Source organism: Argopecten irradians, chromosome 6 (assembly GCF_041381155.1).
Source record: "Argopecten irradians isolate NY chromosome 6, Ai_NY, whole genome shotgun sequence".
In the NCBI taxonomy this organism is placed as follows: Eukaryota; Metazoa; Mollusca; class Bivalvia; order Pectinida; family Pectinidae; genus Argopecten; species Argopecten irradians.
The window spans coordinates 34704552-34726783 of NC_091139.1; the positions used below are offsets into that span (position 1 = coordinate 34704552).

General features: G+C 33.3%; 1 protein-coding gene across 1 annotated transcript; it reads left to right on the top strand.

Moving 5' to 3' along the window:
- The first annotated feature begins 8206 nt into the window (after positions 1–8206).
- On the top strand, positions 8207–18587 carry LOC138325715 (hexosaminidase D-like). The gene is made up of 14 exons (XM_069271553.1): positions 8207–8321; positions 9946–10021; positions 11663–11717; positions 12167–12276; positions 12520–12607; positions 12954–13118; positions 13730–13913; positions 14177–14245; positions 14685–14880; positions 15383–15465; positions 15709–15790; positions 16070–16174; positions 16457–16543; positions 17938–18587. Exons 2-14 carry the CDS (start codon positions 9996–9998, stop codon positions 18116–18118), a joined length of 1431 nt encoding a protein of 476 aa, XP_069127654.1. The 5' UTR covers positions 8207–8321; positions 9946–9995; the 3' UTR covers positions 18119–18587.
- The last annotated feature ends 3645 nt before the right edge of the window (positions 18588–22232 follow it).

A 22232-nucleotide genomic window follows, 5' to 3' on the forward strand; every position in this document is an offset into this window, starting at 1 on the left:
ATTCTTCTCTGAATCTCTGAATTTATACTTTATTCGCTCGGCTATCGAAGAGAGTGTTCTTACATATTGAATTATTCCGATGTATACGTTACTTAGCGTTATTAAGTTGTTTTTACAATATAGCAACTGACAATCACTGATGTAGAATTACAATTGTTGTTTGATGCATGGGTTATCAAAAAGTAAAAAAAAAAGGAAAGAAAAAGAAAGATGGATTTTAATGAATACAACAGGCCCGATCAATAGGCCAAAGTTATTGGACATTAATTCATTGTTGTAAGATATTTGGCACTGATGTTGGTTTCTGTATTGCATTGCAACTGTGCGTTGTTTCGGGTATGGGCAATCGTTTTTGTAAGACATGGTACAAATGTATCATGGCCTTAAATTTTGCATGTAACTATAGTATTTATGAATATCAATCATAGGACATTTGGATTCAAATGTATTTCATAAGTTAAGTAATCGTTATGTTATTATGTTTTATTCGATTATTCGTTATATTTGTGTTTGAATAGTATAACTTACAAATCATTGAGATACATTGTATGCCGTCTATGATGATTCTATGCATATATCTTTTTATATAATCGTATTCCATATGTGTTCAATATAATATGTCTTTTCCAAATGTTACATTCCTAATCTGGTGGTGTTATCAGATATTTTATATGTTATACAGGGGTAGTAATCAATTAAAAAACTAAACTTTCATCAGTTTCATCAATTTATTATATTATAATGTGTCTTTTATTTAGTTATTGATGCAATCCCTATCTGTAGAGTTTTATTCGTCATATAGCATACTAAGAACATGTAGCCATACATCTCTGCTATATACTAAAGTATTCCAAATGACATACCTTTGTATGTTTTACTGTGAAAGACATCAATGAACACTATCATCATTTGATATACTAATAGTTTTCATGCTACATTGATATTACATTCCATTTGCATTTTGTGGATGTAAGTACATATCTATACCTTTGCACTATTAAATATTTACAATACATGCGACATTTTCTATTTAAGTTATTAATGTGTTCTTCTTATGAATCAATTGAGAATATCAGAAGTGATATCTCGATTGCGAAATCGATAATACTGAGACGTTGCCACGTTTGATCAAAATATAAAATGTCTAAGCCATACTGAATTTTGATAACTGTTATGCTTACTTCGCATATTCAGCAGGAAATTAACAAAAAAACGTTAATAATATATATACATATAAACTGCTGATATTTTCATGTTTTGTTGCAAGTTATCATAATCTTAAAATGTTATACCAGTTAATCGACTTGGATACCTTCCTTGCATATATTTCGTTATAACTACACATAAGTATAAAAAGCAACATTAATGTCTTAAACGTTTGTCATGTGCGACAAAATGATTATAGAAACATAAAAACATAAAACACAATTTTATAGTTATCATGGGACATATACAAAGTATCATTAATGTTATAACGACGAAAATTGTTTTGTCATACAGTGACCCCCACATGCACTCAGACATATTTTTCTTACGTGTTTACAGGTAAAAAACCCGAGCTGTGATAAAACCATTATACAACTGTAAACAAAAACGCAATGTACATTTTGTAACCTTAACTTTTGAAACCGTATAAGGGGAGTAGAACCATGTGATACACAAGAGTGAGTGTTCTGTGGTTAATCGAAGACCATAACGCTTTATGTTGAAATTTATGGCAAATCAAGATAAGGTCACATTGTACACGGGAAAATGTGTTGTAGCACCAATCATGGACTAAATACGAGAAATATCATCAATCAATGCGAATGGTCTATAATAGAGACGTCAAATTACAATAACCGATTCCAAGTAATGATAGTTACAATAAACATCATCTAATGGACCAGGGGAAGCAAATGTAAATATACATTAAGTGGTTCATATTGTCGACGGTAAATTAAATGTGTACATAACTACACTATTAAGCTCTAAAATAATCACGTCATTGATCGAATTTATACATAAACTACTCACGCTGTCTATTTTGAATTAGACACTGTTGATTCATATCACAATACCTCCAAAGTTATTTGTTCATGTTGTCCGAATCAAGTATTTACTTTTCGAATGGCTGCATTGGAGAAGTTTCATTAGTCTTGAAGATATCAAATAAATCATGTCAATGTTGTGTACGACACTAAAACGCTGTAATTATAGGTACTATAGCTAACAAAAGGGAGTTCTATTTGTTTTGTATATATCTAAATAGGATGAGGGTAAAAGAGGAAATCCACTTCACTAATTTGGAATTAAATCAAAATAATTGATGTTCTTCAATATGTTATTCCTGATTTCGATTAAAATGATGCTATTTCGAATTGGGGATTTTATTTAGGTTTTTGAAGCTGTAAAGTCATATGAGAAAGATGCTTATTGATATCAGCAAACAATTAAAAAGACACAGAAATAAGAAACGGTGAGAAGAAAGAAGATCTGAGGCTAACGTATAGAAACTAAAATGTTTGGTGATAAACATTGGACATTATAGGATTCTTTACCATTCCACGTGGAGGAAACGAAAGTTTAGAATCTTTTTACATTTTAATGTGACTTACATTTCAGTTGCAGAAAAGGTCTTTACAATTGGGACGGACCTCTGGTGATTGTAAAGCAAAGTAAACGTCTCTGTCTCTTCTATTTAACATAACTAGTCACCTCTTGTAACACATACAGTCAAACATTCCTAGATGGTTAAAATCAACGCTATTGACAAAGTATTTAGCTATACGTGTCATAATGTTTCGAAGTTGGTCTTTTGTGGGGTAATGAAAGTGATCTTATTCAGCAGGTAGTCTATATACAGACAGTCGCTAATGCATGTTTGTCTATTTCTTTGTTTGATTAAAGTAACGTCCCATTAAGAGCCAGGGTCATGTAGGGACGGCCTACCCTGGCCTGTATGCAGTATGTTGTGGGTATGAAGTGCGGGTGTATGTTTTGGGAGACTGCGATATATTCGTGTTGTGCCTTCTTTAGTGCTATATCACTGAACCATGCCGCCGAAGACACCAAGCAACACACTCCACCCGGTCGTCCCATTCCCTGTATGCTGATCGCTAAGCAGGAGCATAAACTACCACGCATAAAAAATAATAAACATACAATTTGCACGTTAAGGGTAGATATTATAATGATACATCAAGTAAATAATGCCAAAATAACTACTAGGCACATCATTACAGCTAACATAAGTTTTGAATGGGTCACACGCATAAATATCAACATAGCATATCCACAAATATAACTGGAATTTGTTTTCTAAATCAAACCTCCTTCAACCAGCGAGTACGTCCACATTCATGATGATGATGGGCTTATTATTGAATACATTTTCAATATTCTTCGCAGATGTCAAAGTGGAAAGTGACTACCTTCTTTTGACCTATTTTGATAACTTTCAACGTATTGGAACCAAACTTTAGCACATATCTGACTACGTTTTACTTTGATATAACTAACTACGTTTTACCTTGATCTCCAGATCAGATGGTTCTCAGGCCTGATGAATGCTGTTCTCGTCTCTATTATATGAAAGAGACATTGGTTCCTTGATATTTAAAGGGATTTACGTATTCTTTCCCTGAGTCATTCAATTTAATGTTTTGTACAACTTCCGGTACATGATCAAAGTTTGCAGCGTCCTATGATGGATTGTCTTGGATTTGATTTGGCATAAATGTATTAGATTAGGGCGATATCTAATACACGTACCAACAAATTAGTTCTTTTTCGAAATTGCTATATAGCTACTATTAAAAACCCACTTTGGCACAGTCACATATTCTGTTGTCATACAACTGGAACGAATATACGTACCCGGCCTACTATACCTTTCGGCCGAGTATGAATTGGTCCCTATGTGTCGTAGTGGAGCACTGCCTCTGAAAATCACTCGGGCACAGTTTTCTATACTTTTTTGTAGGTTTCCATTTATTCCATGCGTATGCATGCATTTACATATTGTTTTTGTCCAAAACAACCATAACTAGTATACAATTCTTAATACCTACCGTACCGCTCACACGACGTCATATTCACAATTTCTGGACTTGCCGTAAACATGTATGTATTACGTAAACAAATAATGTCTCGGTGAGAATTTGATAATTTATGTGGTTCAGTTTTACTGCCTAGTAGGTAAACGATATCGAAAAAGTACGATAAAATGTTAAGACACGTTTTACAATGGTTTGCATAATCATTACTTTGCTCCATTAGCAGTAATAGGCACCAGTTGTAGCTCTTAAGACGACACCATTTTCTGTCTACAAGTCTAGATATTTCGAGCTACAATATTGCAGCTATCATACAAGAAACACATAGAACAGTTATGTGGCATTTTAGACACAAATTAAATACACCAAAACAGTTCATATTGTCTCAATATTGATATCACAGTTCTGCCTTCTTAAGGAACATGAATTTTGTTATTTTCTTCTGTTCATAGTCCTTCAAAAGCTAATATATACTCTTTGCTGGGTCTTATGTGGCGTTTCCACCGAAGCCTCGGTTTTTTTTTTACAGTAACCGTGTGGAGTTGGACCGGTATTACTAGCACTTATTTATTTGGTACCGAAACACAGTTACTTCTCTCTAAATTTAAGTTACATGAGCGTTTATATTCAGAATCACACGGGCTCATGTTGTGCTATTGGAAAGAATCACGAGAATCATACAAGGAACAACAATTAGACGGACTGTAAAATCTTGTTGAAATAGACGTCTTTCTTCAAAAATTTCAGAAAGAATAGCTATATACATAAAATGAACTACTTAGTAAAGGAAACGTTAGTCGCGATTCAGATGCAAACAGGAAATCGTGGACAGAACATTATAAAAACCTGTCAAAACGAGGTAAAAGACCACAATTTGATGTTGAATTCAGACAGAAAGTAGAACGCAACACCAAGGGAATTTACACGAACAGCCACAATAACCAAAAAAGTATATGCAAAAGATATATCAGTCTTGACGAGGTTACGCAAGCTATCAACGGAATGAAAAATGTAACACAGCAGGTGGGCATAAAAAGTATTGTTGTGGAACATATTCGTTACGGTGGCATCGTGTTGAAGAAAGTGCTGGTCATGCTCTTTAACATCATAATTGACTACGAAGACTATCCTAAACACTTCCAAAAAGGAATCGTCATCACACTGTTCAGAGGTGGGAAGAAAGATCGACTTGATGTGAACAATTATCGTGATATAACATGACAACAGTATTGCAAAAACTGTTCGAAAAAATATTATACCAACAAATATTGAAGCAATGCACATGTATTGGATTGAATATGGCACGATCACGGCTGCTTTTACCGTAAAAGAATCAATTGCTCACTATCTTGAGCGTAATTGAAAAGTCTTCGCAGCGTTTCTTGGTAATACGAAAGCCTTTAATAATGTTTGGATACCGGGACTGTTATCAACTTAGGTATATCAATGGGGTTTCAATGCTAATGGAATGGCGGATTCAAAAACTCGTTTTTTGATGCAACTGCATGCGTTCTCTACGATGAAAACACAAATGGGAAGAACCCCATTGAGCAAGAAGTCGGTCAAGGAAGGGCTCTCTGAGCTCGACTATTTTTGGTCATGGTTGACGACATCGCCGTGGAATTGGATAAAGCAGTCCTCGGATTAGTCATTCCAGACCTCCACATACCTTCTGTGTTTCTCGCAGATGATACTTTACTCTAAACAGCATCGATATAATCTGCAGATACAGTTGCCTGGACATTGTCAACAACTATGCTAAGCTACGGAGACTTAACTATGACTCTGCAAAATCATCGTTATTGCAATTTACTTACCGGCAACAATCGTAGAACGAACTGAAGACCTAGGTTGTTCTCTTGGAAATACACAGATGGCTTGGACAAGGTATGTCACAATCTTAATTGGATATGCACATCATGAGTTCTTGTGGGAAAGGGCGTAAAGCCATAAACAGTTTTAGTGTTGGTATACACCAAAATGGAATGAACCCATTAAAAAGCGTGCGCATAATTAAATCAGCTGTCCTTCCTATTATACTCCCTACGGAAGTGAGTTATGGGCTAATAAAAAAATCATCTCAAACCGAGCTTGAGCGAACGCAAAGATATGCGGTTAGGCAATGTCAGAGTTTTGAAGAAAAAAAATCATCTTCGGCGATAACAGCAAGAGCGCATGGACTTGAAAAGCGAAGTTGAAAAGCGTAAGTTACTTTTTTGGAATAAATTGTGTAATGTTCGTGTAAGCTTCGTGTGGACAGCACTATTTTGAATTGACTCTTTGACTTTATATTTGGAGTCCGAGAGTGCAATGTCTGCTATACCAGCTTCATTCAGGATATAGCAGAGACAATGCTAATTTGAAATACATTCGCTTCTCCTCGAATCATTCCTATCATCAGTGAGATGTAGTGCTAGACAATGGAAGACTTTTAATAAAAACGTTGCAGAACATCTTCATTTCAATAAATGGTGCTGTGAATGTGAGCATAGTGTACTACTGAGGCATTGCAAATGCATTTATCAGAACATTGGTCAAAATCCTCTATGGGAAATACGTTTGAAGTATCCGAAACAGACATTGGCTATTGCGGAATTAGTAAAACTTTCATAGTGTCATATGTAAATTGTGTCGAAAAGAAACGGATAACATTGCTAAGCACTTTATACAATGCCCATCCTTATAAAAATCCAGGGATGCATGTTAGAACGTTAAAGGTTAGTGACTATGTGAAATATGACTTACTCGAAGATGATGATCAATATTTGTTCCTTCTGGGTAGTAGGCTTTCCATAGAAATAGAAGTTGATGAGTAGGAAAACAGCATTATCGGTGTTGATCGATGCGTAGAGCACAATAAATGATACTCTCTGAAGTAAACATTCTTCGTGCAAAGTGATACTTTATCTAAAATGTCAGCTAAACTATATGTACATAGACAGCATATTGTTTATTATTCATGTACTGACATGTATAATCTCAATATTGAGGAAATAAAGAATCTGTCTGTTTGTGGCTTCATTTGTAACCATTTCATACTTGTTTGACAGTTAACCAGGTGATGACAATAGACCTTGCGATTGATCCCCCATACACACTCAGGATACCAGATATGTATGAAGTTCGAACTAATATTCAGTATTAAAGTCGTTTAATATTTATGTAAGTCAATCTTGGATTCGAAAACTTGTGATAACACATCTTTTGTTTTTGCTTTGGTTAACTGTAAAATTTAAGATAAATTTGAAATATTTACATGTATTCCATTTTTTTTTTCATTTTGCATGTTCTATCGGAGGTCGGAACACATGTGAAATAAATGGAACGGTTTTTTTTTTTTTTTTTTTTTTAATATTCTTACAAGAACACTGGTTTATTTCTTTAAAATTAATAACACTGTGTTCATTAAAAAATAATATGGTCATGTCTCGGCCAGAAACATTTATACATATATAATTCAATTTGGCTTGTTACGAGCGTTTTCATTGGCTTGAAAATTTACTTTGTCAGCCCATAAAGGAAAAATGGCGTCGCCGTTTGTAGCGTTGCTTCTGATTGGCTGAGATGACGGCGTAATGATTTCATAGACAAAAGAGTCCCAGAATGAATATTGAATATTGAAGAGATTATATTTAGTAAATTGAATTATAAGGATTAATTTGAATAGATTTTTTTATGTTATGGAGATATAACACAAAAATCTGAGTGTACTCTCTTCATAAACCGCTTCGCGGTTTATTTATAGAGTACACTAAGATTTTTGTGTTATATCTCCATAACATAAAAAATCCATTCAAATTACAAAAATCTGAGTGTGATTTCATCATAATAGAGTACAATAAGATTTTTGTGTTATATCTCCATAACATAAAAAATCAATTTAAGTTAAATACATTGATCATTTTCTGTCTCAACTAACTAATTAACCAAATCTTGGCAATGTATTTATTTTTCTTCGTGAAGGGTGTCAAAATAGTATTTGGTTTATTCAGAAACATACATGTATATATATATATACATACTCTATGAATATGTTTCTGGTCTATTAATTAAATACAATAAATCACAAACAAAACATATGTGTCCTCTCTTGTTCAAATAGAACGCACCTTTCACTTTGAGTCTTAAAAACGTTTGAAGGTGTAGGTGAGTGCAAAGCTTCTGAGTGACCCAGATATCGAGAAAAATGTAAACAAGTTTGATGCTGTGTTGTAATAATTAAGACGAAATATCCATAATACAAAGCTGACAGTGCCGTGTTGTGTGCAAATTGGTTCGCACAAGGTATATAATATTCTCTTTTATCATATGCATGCACACTATAGTGGCGGCGGTTTGTTGAAACTATGCTATCGTCGATGTAATTTGCCTATGCAGCAAACGTACTCGTGCAGTAGCCAGGTAGCTTAATCCCGATTCCTGTTTGATTTTAGTTTCCCCCGCGCATCTCTGACATCTTTCATATTGGAGAGTTATTAAATGTGTGTTCATCCGCTTTTTCATATACATTATTTATGTATACAACATGCTTAACATATACGTGTACATAAGTTTCTCAAGCCCTACTGTATGCATTCTGATTTGATTATTACAATGTAGGTGTATGCACATGTGTGGGGCAGGGTTGGGGTCAATTACATTGCAATGTAATTAATTACAATTACAATTACTTGGTCTAAAGTCAATTACAATTACAATTACAATTACTCAGTTTTGTAAATGTAATTAATTACAATTACAATTACATTCAAAAAGTAATTAATTACAATTACACATTACATTTTCCTAATATGTTTATTTTTGATAACGTCATACAATTTAGCATTGATACAGATATATAAGTCAATATCAGTAAATTCTGACAGAACACATGTTCACTTCACATAAACCGCAAGTTACAATTGAGTACTGGTAGGGTGTATTAGTTTTACATGTACATTTTTATTGGACCTAGCAGTAACATTGGCAAATGTGTCAACTTTAGGTACCAGGTATTCATGTTTTTGAATTGCATTTTATCATCATCAGCTTGAAAATTATCATCAGACAGTCTGATTATGTGTGATCGGAATACTTTGGCAGCAGCACTAAACAATCTCTCTACTGGAGCAGAAGTGGCTGGTATAGCTATAAATGCTTGCTAGCTAAAATAGACGAATTTGGATATCAGCAAGGATTATCTTTCCAGAACTTTAATGGGTCACAACATCTCTCATTAAAGCATTGAATTTAAGACCTGAGTTGTGTCTCTTTCGTGGGGGTGTAATGGGAAGAAAACTGAAAAAGACTTCTGTTTTAATTTTCTTGGCAGGGGGCGGTGAAGACTAATATGAGCTATCATCTATACTTTTGCCTTCATTAGATATGCTAATTAGTGATCAACAGATGTTATATAAGCAAGACCTTTGTGAGTTGTAATCACAGGCTATGTGTTCACACCTCACACCTGTATAGTGCCTGAGGGGTAAACTACAGGTAAAACAGGTACAAGTGTAGTGTATACTATGGTCACTGCCTCACATGTGTTACTTACATGCAATTGTTTAAATTTCTATATAGCCAAATATATGTCATTAATTAATCTTGGTATTAGACATTAGTAAATATGTATTATGTAATTGAAAAGTAATTGAAATGTAATTGTTAATTACACATTTTTAGAATGTAATGAATTACAATTACATGTAATTGAAATATTTCTTAATTACAAATTACTTTCAATTACTTGAAAAAATGTAATTAATTGCAATTAATTACAATTACATTTTTAATTACCCCAACCCTTGTGTGGGGTTATTTCCAACATAAAATTAGATTCAATTGAAAATAAAAGATTATTACAAATGTATTACATAAGTATATTTGTGTGTACTATATATTTGTAAATATTGATCTTATTTTTTTGCAGATTTGTGCTTGATGAGTTCCAGCTTGTGATATTGTATATAAGGGCCAGGGATGGCACACCATCAGGATGAACATAGGTAAATCTTATATATTATACAAAAATGAAAGAAATAAGGTAGTGCTTTATAGAGCCATATCAGGACTATAAAATTAAATGTTTCATTTATATTTTTGGCACAAGTGAGTCATGAACATACATCAATTTGCAAAACAACAAAAAAATAAAGAAACTTTTTCATATATCAGTCTGTCTTTAATCTGAGGTCACTCAGCATATACATAATTGTGGCCACAATTAATGGGAAGGGACAATTATAGGGATGGGGCAGTTATTGTGTTGAATATGGTACAGATATACATGTATATATGTACCAATTAATTAAGTCTTCAACAAAGTATGGAGACCAATCTAGCTACATGCAATACATCTGATTGATCGTCTATTCTTCATCTCAACAAAAATATAATACATTTTCTTTCATACCTACATATGTATATTTATGTTCCTGATGTCAATTCATCTATTGTACATGTACATGTACATCAACACATACAATGACAGTAACTTAGCATGCTTACTTCAACTTCTAACAATACATCATATTATTACCAGCCACCATTTGTAACTTTCTCAACTTTATGTTGACGATATCATTGCGTTGATTATACAATGCAGTACTTACAAAGATATATTATTTAATCTTGTTTTCCAACAAATGTTGGGCTCCACAATATATGGTTCATTCATTTAATATTAATAATCCCCCACTTTCTCTGAAACAGGGGATATGAATTTGGGTTTGTCCTTCTGTCTGTCTGTAACACTTTGTTTCGGTGCAATAACTGTAACAAATATAAACCAATTTTCTTCAAACTTGGTGACAAGGTTAAATGCCTTAAGGGCTCGGCCAAGTTTGATCGCGACTGTTGATGGACTTTATTTGGCGGAGTAGTGGCCCTTTGAATTACTAAAACCGTCATTTTCTGCCATTTCGGTGCAATAAGTGTAACAAATGTAAACCAATTTTTTGTAACAAGGTTAAATGCCTTAAGAACTCGGGCAAGTTCGATCACAACTTTCAATGAACCTTATTTAGCAGAGTTATGGCCCTTTGCTTAAATAAAAAAGTCAGTTTCTATCACTTCCGTACAATAACTTAAATAAATATTAATCGACCTTCTTCAAACTTGGTAACAAGGTTGAATGCCTTAAGTTCCTGGCCAGGTTCAATCAAGTCTTGCAACGGATGTTATCTATGTTATTTATCAAATTATCAGAGTTATGGCCCTTTAATTTACTACAAACGTCATTTTTCTGCAGTTTCTAGTTTTTTGTACGTGTAATAACTAACACATGTTAAAACTAATATTGTTAAAACTTGGTAACAAAGTTAAATGCCTTAAGGGCTTAGCCAAGTTTGATCACCACTTTGGCAGATCTTAATTAGCAGAGTTATGGCCTTTTTCTTTAATAATAAAAAAAAAAATTCTGCCACTTCCGTACAATAATTGTAATTAATATTAACTGATTTTCTTCAAATTCGAAACAATGTTAAATGTCTTAAGGGCTTAGCCAAATCTGATTGCCACATCATGTTTCAACCCAGGTCAAACCTAACCTCAATAATGTTTACCTATACAATATGTCCTGAAAGCAAGGGATGGACATTCCACAAATTTGCTTGTTGGCTTTCATTTATGGTTTGTTCTTTTACCAGATTGGTCCATTTGGATCTCAAAGGTGCTCCCCCAAAAGTTGATTATCTGGAAAAGGTACTGATTGACCTAAGTTTCCTTTGTAATGTATATATGTCAACCCATATTATACACCATATGTTAGTTTATACAAATTAAGTACCACATGCATATGAATTAATATAATAAATAAAATAGGTCTATAACATTATTTTTATGTTCCATATACATTTTATATATTCATCATCAATGTACATGTATATGTTTGCTATGAATTAATTTCGGTTACAGAATATGAAATACATGTTTTATTTAACTAAATTGTCTTGATCAAATCAAAAGATAAACTTAAAAGTACATGTACATATATAATTATGCACTTGTAAAATGCACAATAACCTTAATTCTCTGTATAAAAATATTAATAATGTATCAAAGATACTGTACATGTTTGAAAAAAAATTGTTACTATAGCTGCCTAGTACTTATAACTATTTGACAAAATGAAGTAAATATTTGTGTGACAGGTCTTCCCCATGCTGAAGCAGTTTGGTGCTACAGGATTATTGATTGAGTATGAGGATATGTTCCCCTATTGGGGAGACCTGGAAGAGATAGCTTGTGAATATGCTTACAGGTAAACCTTATAGCTATTCAGCCCCATTGGATCATATCTAAAATTATATAAAGTTATAGATATATATATAATAACCTGCTCCTGTAAAAAGAATAATGATCATCATATGATGGTGTAATCATTTATAGATGGAAAATTTGATTATTTTTTGCTGTCATTGGATAAAAATTTTGAGAATCAGAAATCAAATTAGACTGTTTTACCTTTGATTTTTGTTTAACTTATATAACTTGATGTTTACAGTAAGGAAGCCATAGAGAGGATTTTACAGCTTGCTGCTGATAATGATCTCATAGTCATCCCATTGGTTCAGACATTTGGCCATTTTGAGGTTAGATCTTGATATTATGATGATTTTAAAGCATTTCAAGTTGATGTTAAAACTTTCTCACAATCCACAGATAGAGTTATCCGCATCTGTAGCTAAGGGTTTATGTATATTAATTACTCAACACTTCTTATTTATGAAATTCAATGTACCAAATTAGGTGTACTTATGGCGTTCTTCAATATTTTCAAAAACTTCTTATCTATGGTAAATAGTAAATAAACGTACACCTTACTTACCTGGTACAATTGCTGAATATTTATGTTCAAGATGTTCTAGTTTTTGTCACTTTTTTGAATAATAAATGAAAGAAACTATTTTGATTTCAACCAAATTTGTTTCTTTTCAGTTTGTATTAAAACATGAAAAGTTTGCATCGTTACGAGAAGTTCCAACTTTTCCCATGGCACTCTGTCCCTCCAATGCTGATTCTCTCACAGCTGTCACCATGATGATTGACCAAGTGATTCAACTTCACCCAGGGATACGGTGGTTCCATATAGGGGCTGATGAGGTAACCAAAATATATGTGGTTTTCAACTTTACCAGGAAGTAAGGTCATTGTTGTTTCATATCCATATATTGCATCAGCAAATATTTTCAGAGAATTAAATTTGTATTCAACTTTTTCCTGTGTTTATATATATATACATGTATAAGTAAAAACGAACCATGTGCATGTGATGGTTTCCATATACATAAAAAGAAAACATAACTATAAAACAGTTTTTTCTGCCCTGTATATATGTATAAGCCATCAACTTGGATGTGTTGGTGGCCGGATGGTACAATTGATCACTTTCTGTTTCATCAAGATGATATAGGTTTGATTCCCTGATCAGGTACGACTACATTGGTGTGGAGTCACCCAGATCTGATGTTATGAGTTTTCCTCTGGAACTCTGGTTTAGCACTTAAAATATTTTGACATACCTGCAGTGTGTACTTAAATCTTGGCCAAAAAGCTCAATCAGTATAAGTTTAAACAGTTTGTTTCACAATTGAAATATATTTAACCCGAGACAATGGCTTTCCTGTTTTTTGTCCTGGGAATTACATGACTAATATTGTTTGTCAGTGAGTAGTTTACTTCCAAATAGTAAAATTGATATTTTCTTGTTCTAGGTGTACCACATCGGCGTCTGTGACAAGTGTAAGAAGAGGATGAGTCTGGAGAACTTGTCTACGCAGCAGATTTTCTTTGCCCATACACAGACTGTTTTACTCTACCTCAAGGCCAAATATCCGGACGTCAAGGCAATCATGTGGGACGACATGATGCGCTTTACTGAACTCCCTGTTCTCCAAGGTATAACAAAAGTTTGATGTACTCAGTGAAATTTAATGTAATTCAATGTAAGAAGATCTGAACCAATCTTTTTGGTTTTTGCTGAAGTGACATCTACATGTATTGGTGACTTGAATATAAGATATTTAAATCAGCTCTTCCTAGCTGTAAGAACTCCAGGAAATCCAATAAACAACCTCTGGTTGTGATTTGTTCTGTATTTCTGTATTACATTAGTTTGATATGCATATGTAGGTCAATGAAGGCGATATGATGTTTTGTAGGGTCTGGACTTGGAGGTCTGGTAGATGTGATGGTGTGGCACTACCTCAGTAACTTCCTACTCCCGGCTGGTAAGTCACACAAACACTGTCCACAGCTATATATCATAAATAAAAGTTACTAAATCATCTTAGTTCCCGATTGTATGTACAAGTCTCTGCTGATAACAGTATATTTAACAAATCATGGTCAGATGGTCAAATAGCATAAACAGTACATGCTACCTGGCATAGTGGTAGCATGTGTCATTAACAAAAACTGTCAGGATTAAATACCCTGATCTTATGTGAAAGTGTTTAGTGTTTAATTACCTGCAGTCCAACCACACACGTCTTGCTAAATCATATTCAGTTTCCTTCCATGTTGTAGTACCCCATACATGTTTTACTCCCCACAAGATATTTTGACATGTATTGAAATAAGTCATAGCAGTAAATTAATACTTTGTCATGTTGTAACTTGGTTTTCTAATATTATTGTTACAATCCATTAAATATGTTCTATTTCTAGATATATGGGACAAGTTTTCTAAAGTGTTTCCAAACATCTGGTTCGCCAGTGCGTTTAAAGGTGCTACAGGTTCCAGTGTGTATGTAACAAACATCAAATATCACGTGGAGAACCACATCAGCTGGCTACAGGTACTGGAGAAGGAGAAACCCAAATTCCATAACTTCCGTGGCTTCGCTATCACAGGCTGGCAGAGGTAAGATAGTTTTCTTCAGAAACAGATCATAATGACATACTATCTGTTGTCTGCTTAACACTCATTTAGGCAAACTGAATTTATTTTAACACTCTTTCCATAGTAAACATTTGGAAGTTGTATGAAACAGGAATAAAAATATGCAATGTCAAGGTCCTTAATTGGACCTAATGGTTTCTATAATCTCTCTAGACAGATGTTTTATCAATTTAACCTGCCATAAATGGCAATTGACATTCTACTAACATTAATTGTTACAGTACATTTTTTAGGGTGGATATTTTCAGTTTTGCAGGACATTGCTACATATAGTCGGAAAAATTGTATTCCTGAAATTTGAGAAATGTATTGACCTCTTATAGCCAAATCACAAAACATTGTTTTTTTTTGTAATAGTGTTGGCCCAAATAGCAACAATTTTGACCCCGGCCTGAAAATAACCAGCTTTATAGGCAATGTTGACTACGTCACATATCACAATATATGACATATATTATCGTAGGTATGACCACTATGCTATCCTCTGTGAACTATTACCACAGGCACTGCCATCTCTCGCTATTTGCCTCGCAATTGTCAATAAAGGTAAGTCTAATGATGCTTGTGAAATAAATAATTTAAAATTTATTTGTTAAAGTGAAGTGATAATACCTATAAAAGTTACAAATATATTTTTAGGATCATTAAAATATAACGATTCTCAACCAGTCCTATTATCTATCAAGAAGGCCTAGATATTATATAATGGACATCATAATATCCATGAATTGTTCTTTTAGCAGAATATGTTTTCATTGACAAATATGTTTCTGTTTGATCTTTATGTAGGCACATTTACTTATGATATCCACAACGAGGTTTCTAAGCAACTGAAATCTACAAGTCTCATTCCTATCAACGCACCACACTTGTAAGTATGGAACTATCATTATTTGTTCTGAAAAAGATTAATAAACTACATGATGTTTTTCATCTTCCAATCCAAAGTCTGAGTAATAAGTTATTTGCATTTAGTTGTTTTCATTTTTCTTATCAATCAAGAATTATGTACATTGTATTTACAATTAAGTAAGAATTAGGATATCCTAGTTGATGTTTTTTGTTTAAAAAATAAATTATTATTTCGTTTGTTTTTCTTCCTTTGTAGAAGTGTAGACTTGAATTATTATCTTGGTTGTATGTTTTTAAGGAGCGAGATGCCCCATGTGGAGTTTCCGGGGTCAGACATATACAAGGCAATGCTGGAGTTTATCCGAGTTGACCTGGCTTTTGATGACTTCATGAACAATGAGGCGTAAGCTTATATCTAAAACACACTGCAGACAAATTGTTTAAAAGAGAGTTAATGAATGTATTTATTATCGTTAAAGTTTAATGTAATAATTATCTTGTAAGTTAAAGATAAATTGAATTTAAGTATAGAGATATGGTATATAACTTTCCAGTTTGTCTCCCAAATGTAAATTGACGCCTTCCTTATTTATACCACTACTTAATGAGCTAGCTAAATGAAACTAATTAAATTAAAGATTTCTTTATCTGTTAATTGATATTTTTTTAATTGAAATGGTTTTAGTCGATTGACCTGGATGAATGAATACCACTTAAAGCGGAACTTTGCCAACCCTGTCCATGTGGAACCTCTTCTAGCTCAAGCTGTAGAGTGAGTGTCAAAATGTGGCTAATTATGAAAGGAAAATTGTGTATTAAGGTAGCTCCATACTTTTGGGAAAACCCATGTCATTTTTTTCTAACAGGTCTTATTTTCTTGCATTTTTCATGTAGATTTCAAATCTGTAAAGATAAATGGGTGTTCTCGAATTACTTTTTGAGGTATTTGAGCTTGAAATATACCATCCATGCAAATTTGCTGACCGAAAATAGAAAAATTCGTAAAATTATGTTTTCTGTAATATTAGGGTGAATATAGTCTCGATCCTGTTGATTTTTTGTCCTAAATTTCTTACGGTAGAACAATATACAAGACTATTTTATTTTTACCAATGCGAACTAATTTTTGTTATTTCCCAGGACCGTTTCTATACGTAATTATCATGTTTTGCCATATTTTCGCCGGTAAAAAATCAATGAATAGGCCAAAAAGGAAATGAAAACCCATGTCAATTTCACAATATTTGTATATGATATGCCCAAGGTAATATGTTTTTCAAATATCATATAAAAACACGGGGTCCTCGATCAAAATTTCACAATTTTGTAAGCTTGAAGTTTGTAACTGGCAACCCTACCCCTATTTCATCCAGTGCTAAGATGGGTTATATTTGACTATTTTTTGAAAATCATGCCGCAAAAAAACATTCCACATCAGTTCATACGTTTTTGTGATATGATATCTGGTTTATGTCTGTTTGTTTTTTTTATGATTTTCTCCAAATTGTGTGTTTAAAGGAAATTCGTATGCGATTTTTTTAGAATTCCGGAATTTCGGTCCGGCCGGGTCCCCTCTTATGATTTATAGCGACGAACGGCACTTCCGGTGTTTAAAAATCCATTCCCATTTACGACAGCGACCGCAAAAACCACAGAGATAGCATATAATTTTCACTTCATTGCTTTTATTTGATTTATTTAATGATTTTAAACATTCAATATTATATGTAGACAATTTTCACCCATTGAAAAAAATATCCAAGTGTGATGTCGTGGCGTATCGGAAACCATTCTGGAATTCAAAACAACCTCCGCAACTTCCGGTATATCGTCATGTAAATTGGCGCGATTTTCAAGAAAAATTGTGTATTAATGAATTATTAAATTGAGTCATATTATTCATAGTTTAGTTTATTGACAATGGGCTATAGTTAAAAACCCATATTGTTAATTATCTTTAAATTAATGCAATAAGATTTTTCAAGATACTATGACACATACAGATCACACATAAAATATTAAAGACGACAGTATCTCTTGTCAAATGTGTAGAATTTGAAAGTATGGTATAATAATGTATACATTGTATATTAAATCAGGGTGCCAAATAATACTGTTTCTAAATAAAATGATTGTTTTTAACTTTTATTATTTGTACCTTTATAGGATCCTGGACAGCCTACAGATGTTGTACCGTAGACTCCAAACAGCCCTATCTCAGATATTCTACCCAAACACTGTCGATGAGTGGCTATCAGTCTTTCCAGGATATCGCATAGCTAAGCTTTCTGAGGTAGTGGACACTGTCCGAAATAATCTGGGTCAAAATAAGGACATGCAGACTTGAAGATAAATTTAGTGTTCAAACGAATTCATTGTTAGATAAATATTACACTTGTCCAGAAATATCGTTGATTGTGATAGTCATTGTGATAGAAATATATCTCCCAAGGAGTAGACAAGAGTGTTCATTGTGAATTATTAGAACTAGAATGCATGCATTGTTTCCTGATACAAATGTGCAGAGTGTTTTTTAGGCATTTATTTCATTGCATTTTGTAAATGCAACATTTTATTTTCATTTACCTTAAAGATGAAAATTGACCAATGTACATATATGTTTTCTTTGGACATTCACATCAAGGTTTGGAATAATTAGTTTGGACAATGCATGTTTAAAACTGATCCTAATAATAATCAGATAATTCCCTCATGGTAATTATGACTTCCATTAGATAAAGTAATCAATTCTTGAACATTCTGTACTTAAGCTTGTCAAGGAATGACTGCTTAATTAATAAATTGTTTCCATTATATTCAATACAGTGCATGGTCATTTTCAAAACAGATAGCATTGTATCACGTAACCAAGAACAGCTATTATGCTTGCAATTCAATTCAGTTTGTTTTTCACTAATTTTTAAAGAATGAGTTACATGTCAGTTAGAAGGAGATTTACTTTTTACTTTAAAAAATTATCATACTAATTAAATTTTGAAACTTTTTCGAATCATTCTTAAATATTTACACGTATGAAGTCATGCAACATCTTATTTTCTATAAATATAAATGTCAATCATTTAGTAATCAATTTCCAAATTCCTTATTATAGACAAATGGTATATGCATGTCTGCTTTGGACATTTACATCAAGATTTGAAATAATTATTATGGACATAATATAATGTACCATATAAGTTTTGAACTTGTAAGTATCAGATGAATCCCTTATAGTGGTTTGACTTCCATTACATTATATATTATACGTAATGCGATCAATTTTGAAATTTCTGTATTTATGCTTGTCAAGGAATGACTGTTTATTAATTATGTTTCAATTTATGGTCAATTTCAAAACAGCTAGCTGGTGTAACCAAGAACAATTATGCTGCTAGCTTTGAATTAAAATCAGGCGTTGTTATTCACTACTTTTTAGAATGAGTTACATTTTAGAGATTTCCTGTTTACTTTCAAATATCAGACTCATTTAATCTTGGAAACTTTTTTGAAATGTTGTTTATACATGTAGATATATCAGCATCAAAGTTCATTGATCATCTCCATTTTCTTAAAATCTATCTACCAATATGAAATTATTCTACTTCTATTGTGCAATATTTGCATATGATAATAATTTATTTTTTTTATGTTGCACCCATTTCTATTGGTTAGATCTTTGAGGTTGTTTTTAGCTCACCTGGCCCAAAGGGCCGATGAGCTTATGTCATGGCGCGGCGTCCGATGTCCGTCCGTCTGTCCGTCGTCCGTCTGTCAACATTTCCTTTAAATCGCTCCTAGTCATAGAGTTCTGAATGGATTGTAACCAAATTTGGCCACAAACATCCTTGGGGGAAGGGGAACAGAACTTGTATAAATTTTGGCTCTGACCCCCCGGGGGCAGGAGGGGCGGGGCCCAATAGGGGAAATAGAGGTAAATCCTATAAATCGCTACTTGTCCTAGAGTTCTGCATGGATTGTAACCAAATTTGGCCAGAAACATCCTTTGGGGAAGGGGCACAGAACTTGTATAAATTTTGCCTCTGACCCGCTGGGGGTAGGAGTGGCAGGGCCCAATAGGGGAATTAGAGGTTAATATTAAAATTCCTTCAGAAAAGAAACAATGAACCTGTATTCAGAACATTACTTGGCATTACATACCAGGTGAGCGATACAGGCCCTCTGGGCCTCTTGTTCCATAGACCAAAAGAATTGTATGTTGCATATTATGACGTCATAAATAACAGTGGCACAGTTACTGGCCAAACTGAATTATTGCATAAGATATCAATGCACCACAACTCAATTTGTTTTATTGTAAAAGTAAGAAAAGATTTAAAGAAATTTATGCCTAATTAGTACCTAATTGAGTTATATGAATTAAATTAAATTATAAGCATTATTCTCAATATCTTTTGGGGTTATGAAGTCATTGACAACAAGCAAATTTGTGGAATTTCCATCCCCCGCTTTCAGGACATATTGTAGTTAAACATTATTGAGGTTAGGTTTAACCTTGGTTGAAACATGAAAAAATAAATTGAAGTCTTATTTGGAAGTTAGAGACATTTAACTTTGTTACCAAGTGTGAAGAAAATCAGTTAATGTTTATTACAGTTATTGTACGGAAGTGGAAGAAAATGACTTTTTTTCCCCATTAAATCAAAAGCCATAACTATGCTAATTAAGATCTGCCAAAAGTGGCGATCAAACTTGGCTAAGCCCTTAAGGTATTTAACTTTGTTACCAAGTTTTAACAATATAAGTTTTAACATTTGTTAGTTATTACACAGAAGCTGCAAAAAATGACATTTGTAGTAAACTAAAGGGCCATAACTCTGATAAATAACGTCCACTGAAAGAGTTGATCGAACCTGGCAAGGCACTTAAGGCATTCAACCTTGTTACCAAGTTTGAAGAAAATTAGTTAATATTTATCACAGTTATTGTACGGAAGTGGCAGAAGTTGACTTTTTTTATTTAAGCAAAGGGCCATAAATAAGGTCCGTTGAAAGTCGCAATCGAACTTGGCGGAGTTCTTAAAGTAAACTTGTTACTAAGTTTGAAGAAAATCGGTTTACATTTGTTACATTTATTGTACGGAAATGGCAAAAAATGATGTTTTTAGTAATTCAAAGGGCCATAACTCCAAAAATCAATGGTCCATTGACAGTCGCTATCAAACTTGGCAGAGCCCTTAAGGCATTTAACCTTTTCACCAAGTTTGAAGAAAATCGGTTTACATTTGTTACAGTTATTGCACGGAAACAAAGTGTTATATAGACAGAGACAGACGGACAAACCCAAATTAATATCCACTGTTTTGGAGAAAGCGGATGATAAAAAAAACGGATAGATGCACAATGAAAAAGAATGTCTGTCCGTTTTTGTCTATGACTTCATAACCTCAAAAGATATTGAGAATAATGCTTAAATATTCAGTAGCATTGTGATATGAAAAGTTTATGAAAAGAATCATATGTTGACAATTAATTGCAAATTGCCTGGCGCCATTTCACTTTAACATCAGATCATGAGGACAATTCATGTTAATGCATCACCTTGGTATGTGTTCTCAATAAGGCTAAGCTACTGATGCATGGTGCTATTATATATGAAGTTATCAATTAAGCTATGGTTCAAATATTAATATGAAAATGATTATTTAAATTAGTGAACTAGAAATAAAATAACAGTTGTTTAGCAATATCTCTCAAAAATTGACATTCGACATTCTGTAAAATTATTCATAAATTAACAGGCACATAATTAAGGTCTTAAGTAGGCATAGCACATGAAAGTGGCTGTATTAGTTTGGGAAGACAATCTTTTATAATTGTTGCGAGACTTGGTAGCATTGTAATTCATTTTGTTACTGAAAAAAATAATGTTTCTTGACTAGTTACTGACTGCATAGTCCTCATTATATTTAATTTGATGATCAATCAGATGTTCTCAATGTTCATTGGTATATGGTAGTTTGTGTATATGATTTGTGCTAAAAAGGAGAAATGAATATAACTACTACACTGTAACAAGAGATCCCAGAGGGATCTTGGCGCCCACCAAAGAATGATCTATGTCTGACAATGGAAAGAGGGATCTTTTCTCTGCTTTTCAAACTTTTGCAAACATACTATATATAAAATTTGAGACAGATCGCTTCAGTACTTCCTGAGAAACAGCAGTAACAAACTTCAACTATCAAAATCCAAGATGGCTCCTTGGCGGCCATCTTGATGATTGATCGGTCCCAAATCGAAATATGCACAACTAGGGCCCTAGGGGAACCTATATATGAAATTTGAGACAGATTCATTCAATACTTTCTGAGAAATAGCGATAACAATCTTAACTATCAAAATCCAAGATGGCAGCCTGGCGGCCATTTTGTTGACCGATCGATCCAAAAACGCATTATGTACAACTAGAGCCCTAGGGGCACCTACATATGAAATTTGAGA

What these genes read in the sequence shown, in the direction of transcription:
- LOC138325715 (XM_069271553.1), top strand. Translation starts at nt 9,996, where the DNA reads ATGGCACACCATCAGGATGAACATAG. An exon ending in CCTCGCAATTGTCAATAAAG is followed by an intron (nt 15,466 to 15,708) that starts GTAAGTCTAATG and finishes ATCTTTATGTAG; the next exon opens with GCACATTTACTTATGATATC. An exon ending in CTTCTAGCTCAAGCTGTAGA is followed by an intron (nt 16,544 to 17,937) that starts GTGAGTGTCAAA and finishes GTACCTTTATAG; the next exon opens with GATCCTGGACAGCCTACAGA.